General features: G+C 43.6%; 1 protein-coding gene across 2 annotated transcripts in view; it reads right to left on the minus strand.

Moving 5' to 3' along the window:
* PRKD1 (protein kinase D1) overlaps window positions 1–13,754 on the minus strand; it is a 138,901-nt gene that overhangs the window by 88,671 nt on the left and 36,476 nt on the right. The window contains exon 2 of one of the 2 annotated variants that reach the window (XM_075282976.1): window positions 6,096–6,634. The exons of the other annotated variant lie outside the window; for it this stretch is intronic. Coding sequence (XP_075139077.1) covers window positions 6,096–6,257 — 162 coding nt within the window. The 5' untranslated portion in view covers window positions 6,258–6,634. The remainder of the gene's footprint in view (window positions 1–6,095; window positions 6,635–13,754) is intronic. 2 annotated transcript variants of the gene reach the window in all.

The raw sequence follows: 13,754 nt of genomic DNA on the forward strand, positions 1-13,754 counted from the left end.
GCGTAGATATATCCAATGCGCTGCAGGTGTCACAGCTCTACACAACTACAAGGATCAACGCTACAGTGTAACAAGTAAAAAATACCCAGCCCCGGTGCACCTCAGGGGACGTCTTTCTTAAAAGTTTGTGAAGCAACAAAACACATAAGAGATGCCGCAACCCAAAGCACTTCATATACGCAACGTGGGGCCCTGGGCTAAGGAGTAGTTGTAGGCCACACATTGCGGAAAAGCAAGTTTTCTTTTGTAGCAGATTTTGTTGCGGTTTTTTGAGCCAAAGCCAGGAGTGGATTGAGCAGAAGGTAGAAGTATAAAAACTTCTTATATATTTCCCATTCCATTTGTAACCATTCTTGGCTTTGGTTTTAAAAAACACAGAAAAAAAAAATCTGCAACAAAAAAAGTTGCATTTCTGCAACGTGGGACCTTAGCTCTGATCACAGAGACGAGACAAGTCCCATGTGGGATCCATTGCTGTCAGGAACTCTCTATGGGTCAGTGAAAATAGATCCATCCATGATAAAATAGAGCATGTCCTATACGGATCATGGGCAGCACACGAGGCTGTGTGAATAAGCTCTAAAAGGAAAACATCTGTCCTGTTAATCTCAAAGGGATACACCCCTATAAACATGTTAATGATCCTTCTACTTCCCCATAGGAGTATCAGGGCACGGGATTCTCTGCTTTTTGCATTGCACCATTTACTGCAATGGGCCTGAGCTGCAGAGTGCGTCAGTATTGGGTCACAGCCACAATAAAGTCAATGAAGCTATGCCCCTTCAAAAGGGTTGTGCAAAACTCGAAAACGTGGCCGCTTTCTTCTTCTCACAATCACATGGCTGTGCTGCAGCTCAGTCCCATTCATTCTAATGGGATGGAGAAGAGGCATTGAGATGTGGCCAACGGACATGATGTCACTTCCTGAGCAGCCATGTTTTTGAAGTCCAGAACGACCCTTTAAACTGAGCAATGACTTCATTCCAAGGAACCTCTTTAGAGTACGTCCACCCGAGGAGATACAAACTAGGAGATATAACTACCAAGCCATGGCTTTGCCAGAGGCAGATCTCTGCTATATGGGCACTAAATCACAAAACATACCATCGCCTCCATACGTCTTATAGATTAGTCTCAACCATAGGAAGCTGCACAGAGCTCGAGCCTCATACACATGTGCAGGTAGGATAACGCGAGGTGCCTAGGTATACAGTACTACTTACCATGCCTACGTGGTCGATATTTCCCCCAAAACAACACACTATGGGACATGTAACAATTTGTCGTTTTTTTTTTTTGTTTGTTTTTTTGTTTTTTTTAAGAGGACATATTCAGACCTTTGAACATGGAATACACACAAAAAAATCTGCACAAAACTGAGACTATAAGACAAGTGAACAAGGGTCTGCACAAGTTTACAGCCAGGCGTCACCTGAGAGTCACAGGAAATCTGTGACACGGCTCTAACACTGAAGATGTGCCAAGATTATACCATAATAACACAACGCACAAATATTACCATAATAAATCCGATGTAAGGTAATACTAGATATACATACAGACACATTATATATACATAGCATAGCTCAGGCGTCACCGCTGAGATAAGACAAAGTGTTATGTATATACATGCTGCAGGGCTGTGTGGTGAGAAAGTATCTAATAATGTGAGTTGTGTTACACTGTATACGTATCGTATATAGATGGTGCGGGGCTGGGTGACATACAGTACATTGTGTGAGTTATATACTTGTGGAGCTGTGAGATATACAATTTTTGTTATACATGTATGCTGAAGATTGTATGATACATAAGTTATTACAACTGTTTGCTATATAGGTTGTGTGATATAGGATATGTAGTTAGTTCAGTTGTGTGACATGAACCACACAGCTGTAATGATGTTACACAACTTCGAGAAATGTGTATCACACAGCTATAGTGACAGATAACACAATTTGTACAGCCTGCTAATACAGCGGACAGCAATGATGCCCGACGGACCCCATGGACTATATGTAATCTATGTAGACCGCCAGCTTACTTTTTTCCGTGAGCGGTATGTTTTGGCTCATGGAAAAAAGAAGCGAGCTGTCCTTTCTTCAGGCGGATTCCACGGCTGAGTCAACCCCGGCATCCGCCACAGGACAGCACCCTGCGGACTAGGCCCATTCATTCAGAATCAGGACCAAAATACGCAGTCCCATGCCCTGTGTGACCTAGCCCAAAGCCTCTAAATGGAAGCTCTGATGCAGATGTGATCCCAACCTTATCACAGCTGTGTGATATATAGTTATAGATGCTGTGTGACATAATGATACATAGTGATATTGGTGGTGTGATATGTAGGTTATTACAGCTGTGTGATATATAGTTATAGATGCTATGTGACCGATAATGATACATAGTGATATAAGTGGTGTGATATGTAGGTTATTACAGCTGTGTGATATAGTTATAGATGCTGTGTTACAGATAAAGATACATAGTGATATAGGTGGTGTGATCGGTAGATTATTACAGCTATGTGATATATAGTTATAGATGCTATGTGACCGATAATGATACATAGTGATATAGGTGGTGTGATATAGGTATAGATGCTCTGCGACCGATAATGATTCATAGTGATATAGGTGATGTGATATGTAGGTTATTACAGCTGTGTGATATAGTCATAGATGCTATGTGACCAATAATGATACATAGTGATATAGGTGGTGTGATATGTAGGTTATTACAGCTGTGTGATATAGTTATAGATGCAGTTTTACAGATAATGATACATAGTGATATAGGTGGTGTGATATGTAGGTTATTACAGCTGTGTGATATAGTTATAGATGCAGTTTTACAGATAATGATACATAGTGATATTGGTGGTGTGATATGTAGATTATTACAGCTGTGTAATATATAGTTATAGATGCTATGTGACCAATAATGATACGTAGTCATATAGGTGATGTGATATGTAGGTTATTACAGCTGTGTGATATAGTTATAGACGATATGCGACCGATAATGATACATACTGATATAGGTGGTGTGATATGCAGGTTATTACAGCTGTGTGACATATAGTAAGGCTATGTTCAGATCAGCTTTTGGGAAGCCTTCACACGGAGTAAACGCGCGTGTATTTTTGCAAAATACACATGTAAAAATAAGACTCCCATTGACTTCAATGACATTTTTTACACGTGTAAAAATACGCCTGTAAAATATCATTGAAGTCAATGGGAGTCTTATTTTTACACGTGTATTTTGCAAAAATACACGTGCGTTTACTCCGTGTGAAGGCTCCCTAAAACTTCTTCTGTTCTCTGTTATGGGAGCAGAACAACAGAAGTGCCAGAACTTTAAAATGAGAGACCCCAATAGAGCCTGGAAGACCCCACTGTCCGTAATAGGGCCCACTGGGCTTCCGTTTTGGTGCCTGCCCTGCATATACAACTTTTTTTTTGTTTGGGAGGCTCTTAACAAACCTGTATTGCAGACGTGAAAAAAAAACTTACACTAGGTTCAGGTTTCCGTCCTTTGGGTCCACATGGGGAACCAAAAGACAGGGACCCTTCCGCTTAAAAAGCGGTTACATGGGGAAGCCCCTGGACCTCATAGACTATAATGGGGTCTGCTGGGTTTCCACCGGAGAGAGAAAACTCCTCCTTTCAGGAATTTTTTCTCCTCTGAATTTAAGCAGATTCTGCGATTGAGTCTCCAACGCTAGTGTGAATACAGCCTTAGCCTAATATAAGTTATGTGATATGTACCACAGCGCTGTAATCACATGTAACAGACCTTCACATCACCCATCTCGTATCACTGTACATTATTATAGGTCACAATTTATAAGTTATTACACTTGTGTGATCTTTTTGAAATACATGTCACAACTTCTGCCACTATATATTACACAACCAGACTTCTATGGTTATACCTGTATATCACACAACGTCCAATATACAAGTCACTACAGCTGAATTACAGTAATGATACATAGTGACTGATGTTGTGACACAATGATATATAGGCACAGAATGTGTGTGATACATGGTGAGTAAAAGTTATGTCAAATACAATATACAGCGACAGAAGCGTGTTTTACAAGTTATTACAGTGGTGTGATACATAGGGACAGACGCTGTGTTATATAACATAGTGATATACAAGTTATATATAGTGATAAAACTTGCGACGGATAACAATACAGCGGCACTATACATCCCTATATATATGTTTTTATGGTTGTATGATATACAGTGGTAGAAGTTGTGTGACATAATATATAGTGTAAGATATATTGTGTGATATGTAAGCTATTAGTTTACACACATATATATATATATATATATATATATATATATATATATACACACTGATAGAAGTTGTGTTCTAATCTATATTACTAGAAGCCATAACTATGTATCCGTTATTACAGTTGTGTGATACATAGTGATAGAAGCAGTGACATCTACTATATAATAATAGGTGTATTACAATGTATAGCTCACGTCTATCACTATATATGTTATTACAATTGTGTGATTTGTGCCAATAGAGGTTGTGTGACAATATATAGTGATAGATGTACAATATACAGGTTATCACAGCTTTGTGAGATATGTGTGATTATATATATATATATACACAATAGAAGTTGTGAGACATAATATGTATAGAGATGTGCGATATACAAGTTATTACAGTTTTGTGATATATAATGGTAGAAGTTGTGATATAGTAATAGGTGGAGGACAATGTGTATCACACATCCATATCCACTATACATATTACAATTGTGTGATGTGACAATATATAGTAATGAATATCTGATATATAAGTTATTACCACTTTGAGATATGTAGAGAGGTTGTGTGACATGCTATTTAGTGACAGATGTATGATATACAAGTTACTACAGTTCTGTGATATATATATATAGAGAGAGAGAGAGAGGTTGTGTGACATGATACAATGAAAGATGTGTGATATTCAAGTTTTTACAGTGTTTTGATATAACACATGTGTGTGTGACATGTTATATAGTGACAGATGTGTAACATACAAGTTATTACACTTTAGTGTTCTATATATAGGAGTTATGTGACTTACTATATAGTGACAGATATGTGATATACAAGATATTACAGTTTTGTATGTAGATTGTGAGCCCCATACAAGGATCACAATGTACATTTTTTCCCTATCATTATGTCTTTGTAGAATGGGAGGAAATTCACACAAACACGGGGAGAACATACAAACTCCTTGCAGATGTTGTTCCTGGTGGGATTCGAACCCAGGACTCCAGCACTGCAATGCTAACCACTGAGCCACCGTGTTGCCCCAAGTTATCACAGTTTTGTGGTATATATAGGGGTTATGTTACATGCTATATAGTGACAGATGTGTGATATACAAGTTATTACAGTTTAGACAGATAGATGTTGTGTGACATGATATAATGAAAGACGTGTGATATACAAGTTATTACAGTTTTATGAGATTATAGTGGTTAGTATAGAGGTTATGTGACAGATGTGTGATATAAATGTTATTACAGTTTTGTGGTGTATATAGAGGTTATGTGGAATGCTATATAGTGATAGATGTGTGATATACATGTTATTACAGTTCTGTAATGTATAGAGAGGTTGTGTGACATGTAATGAAAGATGTGTGATATACAAGTTATTGACATGCTATATAGTGACAGATGTGTGATACTGTATATATAGGGGTTATGTGACATGCTATATAGTGATATATAAGTTATTACAGTTTTGTGATATATATAGGGGTTATGTGACATGCTATATAGTGACAGATATGTGATACTGTATATATACAGGGGTTATGTGATACAGTGATATACAAGTTATTACAGTTGTGTGATGTATAGTGACAGAGCCATGTAATCTATAGTGCTGGTGGTGTGACAATATAGATGAGAAGTTGTGCCATACACTAGTATACAGTGCCCCTGTGTAGGTAGGCAGGCTGGTGGTGATGGGTCTGGTGCCCCTGTCCCTGGCACACACACAGCCCATCCTGCACTAGTCTATACACATGACACAGAGCAGCGGCCTCACCTTCTGGTCCACGATGGAGCAGGCCATCTCTCGCACGGCCCCCAGGCTCAGCTCCCCGGGCTCGGGCAGTAGGACGGGCTCCCGGCTCAGGCCGATCTGGATCTGTAGGGAGAGGCCGGGGCCCGCGGGGCTGGGCGGCCGGATCACCGGGGGGGCGCTCATAGACAGCTGGGCCCGCCAGCGGGAGACACCAGGGGGGAGAGGAGAGGGGGACACGGGTCACACTCACAGCCGCACCCCGACACACGGGACGTGACTAGACGGCAGGCATGCAGCCAGACCAGACGCGGCTCCTTCCCGGCACAAGTTACACTCACAGCGGGCACTCACGGAGGAGGACACTTCGGGGCGAGCGCACAACTTCCAGCCTCATAGCCGCACTCCCGGCACCAGCACCGGCCCCCGGGACTGACCAGCGCCGCTCACAGTCGCTACCGCCGCCGCTTCCCTCCCAGCAAAACTTTACCCAACAACAAGTCCGAGCGGCGCCCACACACATACACTACACTACACACAGCGCGGACACACGCCAGCGCCCCCTGCCGGACACACGTCACTCTGCAACTCCGAGCGCCCCCTGCCGCTCACTCCAACTCACAGCAACGTGCTCGCCTCCTGCTGGACACATGGCCGCGCCGGGGACAGGTCTGTCAGGTGTACAGTGTGTACAAGGCCAAACCTCTGTGTCTCAATGTCCTGCAACATTTCTATTACACGTGCGCTTCCTGCTCTCAGGTGTCCAATACATGTGGGCTAAGTCGCTTGGTGTGTTTGGCCACTTGACAATAAGGTTGGGGCTACATGGCGACTTTGGCGACGACTCCGGTCACACGACTAAAGATTGCCATGTAAGTGAATGGAGTTGCATTGCGATTCCAAGGACGCTCCGACGACGACTACTAGTCACAATAAGATGGAACATCGCTATTTCTAGAATTGGCAGCCGTAACATCCATGGGATCGCAACGTGACTCCATTCACGTACAATCACGAAGGGGGGTCACAGGCTAGCACGGTGATCTTTGGCCGCCAAATGGAAAACTTGGCCAATGCTGCCATGTAGTCATAGCCTCAAAGTCACAATGGGGAAAATTTATGAAGACTCACGATATCAATGTCAGGCGTCCTAACCCCATCGCTCCTCCTTTATGACAAGGCGTATGCTTCAACGAAGGTGCTACAAAAATAAAATAGTTGCAAATGTATTTTTTTTGCACAAAATGCCAATTTTTGAAAAACTATTGCAACTTATTATACCTTGGACACCAGAAAACATACAAGGCATACAACAGTAAAAGGCATAATAAATAGAGAGGAGCGAACAGTGAAATATTAGAGATTCGATATTCGTTTCGAGCAGAGCCTCAATATTCAACTACTCGATCAAATATCGAACCCCATTATAATCTATGGGGTCCATGCGCTTTAACTGCACAGCGCTTGTGCTGATAAAAAGTAAGCTCCCTCATAACAGCAAGCTGCCAGCTCTCCTGACTAGCAAGGACGAGCCTGCTGCAGAACCAGCGTTGATTTGCCGCAGGCTTGTCCTTGCTAGTCGGGAGAGCTGGCAGCTTGCTGTTAGGAGGGAGCTTACTTTTTCTCATAGGAATGAATTGACCAGCGTTGATTGGGCAGTGTACAGCATTCAGCCAATCAACGCTGGTTCTGCCGGAGGCTCGTCTGTGAAGAGGCAGAGTCTAAGATCGGACCACAGCAGTCTCCATTGTGGTTTGATTTTAGACTCCACCTCCTCACAGACGAGCCTCCGGCAGAACCAGCGTTGATTGGCCAAATACTATACACTGGCCAATCAACACTGGTCAATTCATTCCTATGAGAAAAAGTCAGCTCCCTCGTAACAGCAAGCTGCCTGCTCCTAGCAAGGACGAGCCTGCTGCAGAACCAGCGTTGATTTGCCGAATGCTATAAGTATAGCATTCGGCCAATCAACGCTGGTTCTGAATCGAATATTTACTGCGAATAGCTAGTAGTATTCAATCGAGTACGAATATTTTAAATACCATAGTATTCAATCGAATACCTACTTGATCGAATACTACCGCTCATCTCTAATAATAAATAAATATATAATAAATATGCCCCATTGCATTTAAAGATTGCCAATGTGGCTGCGTTACGACTTGATATGATGTGGCCATAGTCACTGTGTAACCCTTCCTTTAGTGTATATTCACATGGAGCAATTGGATTCAGTGAAAAACTGCTTAGGAAAAAAATTGCATGCCGTTTTCGATGCCATGTTTGAATTTACAGGTGAAACCCATTTATTTAAAGGGGTTGTCCAGGAATTTATTTTTAAGCCATAAATATCTGAATGGTTTGGGGTCGATAGGTGGTCTCTGTATGGACCAGCTGTCAGCTATACATAACATGGAGCTGGAAACCAGTGGCCCTATGGAGTACCCAGGTGATGGAACTGAAACCCACCTCTCACTGAAAGTCAATGAGGCCTGGCCACTATACGGGGACAAACTGCCAACTATTGTCCTGTACAGCTGATCTGTGTTTAAAGGGATTCTACCATTAAAATCAAATTTTTTGTCCCTTACACGTAGGAATAGCCTTCTCCTTTAGATGTCTTCTCCGCACCACCTTTCTGTAGAAATCCCGGTTTTCTTTGGTATGCAAATGAGTGATCTTGCAGCACTGAAACAGCACTGGGGGCGTCCCCAATGCTGCGAGAGAACTCTCCAGCGCTGCATCCATCTTCTTCAGGAATGGCCTCTCTGTGTGTCTTCTTCCGGAGGTTAGCTTCAAACTTCTAGGCCTCGGGCATAGCCGACTGGGCATATCCGCCGGCCACAAGAAAATGGCCGCTTACACGGTATTGTAAGCAGCCATTTTTTTGTGGCTGGCAGGCATGCGCAGTCGGCAACCCGAGGCCAAGAAGTCTGAAGCCACCGCCAGAAGAAGACGTGAAGAAGACCCGTTCCTGAAGAAGATGGAGGCGGCGCTGGAGATTTCTCTCGCAGCATTAGGGATGCCCCCAGTGCTGTTTGAGCGCTGGGGTCCGCCCCCAGTGCTGTGGGAGAATGCATTTGCATACTGACGAAAACCAGGATTTCTACGGAACGGTGGCGCGGAGAAACCATCTAAAGGTAGGAGATGAATAGCCTTTCTTAAGGCTATTCCTACATGTTAGGGACAAAAAAAATTCCATTTCAATGGTAGAATCCCTTTAAGCTGCCTGTCAGCCCCCCAATAATCAAATATTTATGGCCTGTCCTAAGGATAAGCCATAAGAGATAAATTTCTGAACAACCCTTTTGACCTGTAAAATGAAAGATTTACCAAAAACCACCTACATATTTCACTGAGCCACGTCAATGCCCCTTAGCCTACTATATAGTCAGGCCAGGTTGGGTGATGGGACTGTCCTTTGTAGAGTAATGGGTGTATATGGAGCTGTGCAACTGTCCCCGACAGAAGTGTGGGAGCCATGTCCATGCCTGATACTTTGTTCTACAGAGAAGGAAGCGTCACCAGAAGAATCTGACAACTTCTTATCTACTCCATATCAATATAAACCTGCACACCTGGCTGATCCAAGAAGATATTGGGGATACCTTATATGTAATGCTGCCATTACACCTCATGCACATAGCTGTACTGTAATATCTCTTTTTGCATCCAATGGTACATGTCACTATATTTTTTGTGACACAGAAAACTCTTATGTATGGAAACATATGAGCGGAGTATAGCATGACCCCACCAGAGCGTAACCATAATGTGACAATACACGTAAGGATACATGCACATGAACATGATCCCAGACCTGTCATAATACACGAGCATAAGTATGGGGCCAGGTCTTTAGAAGGACTTAAAATTAGGTAAAAATTTTAGATAACCAACAATACATGAGAAACTACAGCGTCATTTATTTAGCAAAAACTAAGCCAAGGTGCAAGGTGTGAAGAACTATGTGCACCCTTACTGCTTCCATAGGAATTAAAGCGGTTGTCCAGGTTTTGTTTTGTTTTGGGTTTTTTTTGGGGGGGGGGTTATGGACTATCCTCAGGACACCCGGCTCCTGGACCGATCATCTGTACAGAGCTGCTTCTGTAAACCAGGGGTCCCCAACCACCGATCCATGGACCAGGACTGGGCCATTGGGGAGTTTTTTGCCAGTCGGAGGGGCATCGAGTTGGCATCAGTCTTAGCTGAATACTTTGCACTAGGCCATGTTGATATGGTAATGTGTATGAGGTAGCGCAGTGTCCTGTAGCTGCTACAGGACGCCCCATTACCCGATAGTTTACATGTTACCATAACAACGTGGCCTAATGGGATGTATCCTTCCTCGATGTCTAGCGATTCGCCATGTCGGCTTCATTATTGTGGAGCAGAGCATCCCAGTGGAGAGCCTTCCCGTCCACACAATGGAGCTCGCCTATAATATCTACACATTGTTTGGTCTGGCCACCTCCAGCTTCTGCACCGCCAAGTACTGAAATCCAACCCCCTCCATAACCTCGCCCCATATGACCAAAGACACGCACCTGTCCCACCCCACCCCGCTCTCCCGGGACATGGAAAAATGGTCTTGCTTGAATCTGGCCCCTGGTGCAAAAAAGCTTGGGGACCACTGTTGTAAACAATACGGAGCCGGAAGCAGAAAGCTCCATCCGCGGTATAGCAGCTCTGCACCTTCACTGCTGCTCATTTCCCATTGACTTCAACAGGAGCTGAGTTGCAGCAAAGGCACAGGGCTACTTTCTACTTCTGGCCATGTATTGTGTACTTGCAGGTGTTGGAAGCGGCTCTGTAGAGATGATCATCCAGGGGCCGGGTGTCGGCTCCCTTTCAATCCAGACAAACCCTTTAAGAGGCAGAGGCAACACGGCGGCTCAGTGGTTAGCACTTCAGCCTTGCAGCGCTGGAGTCCTGGATTTGAATCCCGCCAGGAACAGCATTTGCAAAGAGTTTGTATGTTGTCCCTGTGTTTGTGTGGATTTCCTCCCATTTTACAAAGACATACTGATAGGAAAAAAAAATTAACATTGTGATCCCTATATGGGGCTCACAATCTACATTTAGAAAAAAAAACCTTTAAAGAGGACCTTTCATCAGATCGGGCACATGCAGTTTTATATACTGAAGGAAAGCTGACAGTGCGCTGAAATCAGCGCACTATCGGCTTTCCCGATCTGTGCCCGGTGTAAAGTGCTATCGGTCCCGGTACCGTAGGGCTTTACAGTCAGAAGGGCGTTTCTAACACTTAGCCAGGAACGTCCTTCTGCCCAGCAGCGCCTATCGCGCTGTACTGTGGAGCGGGGAGGAACGCCCCCTCCCGCTCCTGATAATACTAGTCTATGGACGAGCTGTGTGAGCAGAGGGAGGGGGCGTTCCTCCCCGCTCACACTCTACAGCACGATAGGCACCGCGGGGCAGAAGGACGTTCCTGGCTAAGTGTCAGAAATGCCCTTCTGACACTAACGCGCTACGGTCCCGGGACCGATAGCGCTTTACACCGGGCACAGATCGGGAAAGCCGATGTCAGCTTTCCAGCAGTATATAAAACTGCCTGTGCCCGATCTGATGAAAGGTCCTCTTTAAGAGAGTAAGTGGCAGTCAGGTGCAGCTAATAAATTGCCTTTCAGTGATCATCAGTAGATGTTACCACCTACACGAAAGAAGAAGTATAAGCAGTTTGCTGGTCTGGAGAATTCAGGTTTGACTTTACACAATGCCAATAAAATGGCAATTATCCTAGAGAAGCAATTGATGTTGTCCATCAACCTGGGAAAGGCTATAAGGCCATTTCTAAAACACTTTCTACAGTGGAAAACATTTAAGACAGTTGACAATCTTCCCAAAAGTGGAAGTCCCTGTGACTCACTCCAAAGTCAGAATGTGTGGTGTTCAGAGAAATTACAAAAAGTCTCAAGACCTACATCTAAGACTCTACAGGCCTCAGCGAGCATGTGAATGTTTGTGACTGCTCAAGTAGAAAAAGATTGGACAAGTATGGCTTTGTTGGAAGGATTACCTGAAAAAGAACACGGATCAGGAACAATGTCCTTTGGACATACCAGAGTAAAGTGAAAAGGTTGGGCCATAATGTACAGCACCATGTTTGGTGAAATCCATACACAGCATATTAGCACAAACACCTCAACTGTCCAACATGGTGGTGGAAGGGTGATGATTTGGACTTGTTTTGCAGGTACAGGACCTGGACACCTTGCAGTCATTGATTCAACTATGAGCTTCCCTATATACTAAATTATTCTAGAATCAAATGTGAGGATCAAAGTGTTGTAATGGCTCACCAAAGTCTAGACCTCAACCCAATTGAAAGTCTGTTGGGGAACCCTTAGAGAGCTGTGAATAAATGAATGCCCCAAACCACCATGAGCTGAAGGAACTATGTACAGAAGAGTTGACCAAAATTCCTCCAGAACTATGTGAGATACTCATGAAGCCATACAGAAAACCATTACTGCAAGTTATTCTGCTGTAGGTGGTTCTACAAGCTCCTGGTACATGGGGTGGACTTTGTCTATCACATATTCATTTTTGTTGAATAAATTTGATACGATGGAATCTGTTGTATGTTGTTCATCTGAGGTTGGATTTACCTAATTTTAAGACGCTCTAAAGACCAGATGTTTTTTATTATAGACTACATGGCGGACTTTATTTTTCTCATGACTTTATATCAGACTGCCGTGCGTTATCAGACCTGGCTTCGTATTAAAAGGGTTGTCTTTGTGATGCTTGGTTCACATCTGCGTTGGTATTCCGTCCACATGGGACACCCCCCCCCACTGAATGGAATACCAACGCAACAGCAAGCGCTGTGCAGTGAAAGCACATGGACCCCATAGACTACAAGGGGGTCCGTGTGCTTGCCGCACACTGCCCACAAGAATCATGCGGACAGGAGAGTAGATTGTGAAGTACTTTCCTGTCCGCATGATCCCTGCGGAGATCTGACAGCAAGCACATGGACCCCATTATAGTCTATGGGGTTTGTGTGCTTTTTCTGGCACACCACTTGCAGTTGCGTTCGTTATTCCGTTCATAGGGGTCCTCATGCGGACTCCCCCAGACAGAATACAAATGCTGATGTGAACAAGGCCTGAGACAATTCAGATGAAATCCCATTCATCTGGAACGGTGGGCTTTCCCCATAGTCAAATATCTAATGTAGGCTTAAAAGGGGATTTTATGTTCCTAATAATAAAGAGGGGATCCCCTCTACTCTTGCAGTATGGTACTTTGGGCGCCTCACTTGTTCTTTGTGTAAATGATGGCTGGATATTATCTGCCTGCGTGTGGTCGGATGCTGCAGTCTGGTGTACTTTGGTCAGTGTGCACACAAAGAGGATTGTTGCTGGTCGCAGTAAACCACAGCATGGTAAGTGATAAATGAATACAGAATAACATAACAAGAAGAACACTCTATGTGTGACTATAATGATGATATACACAAGGGATTACAATGTTAGAGGGATGAGGTTATTGGGGAAAGCTACACAGTTGAAAGGAGGTTGTAGTACCCTGTTGGGCCACTTCGAGCCACTTGGATATGAAATTGAAATATATATCTATATCCCCACACGTGTTGCAGCTGGGCCTGTAGAGGCACAGTGGTAGGCTGCTGAATTTGGGTCCCATAAATACATA

The sequence above is a fragment of the Leptodactylus fuscus genome, chromosome 7 (genome assembly GCF_031893055.1).
Source record: "Leptodactylus fuscus isolate aLepFus1 chromosome 7, aLepFus1.hap2, whole genome shotgun sequence".
NCBI lineage: Eukaryota > Metazoa > Chordata > Amphibia > Anura > Leptodactylidae > Leptodactylus > Leptodactylus fuscus.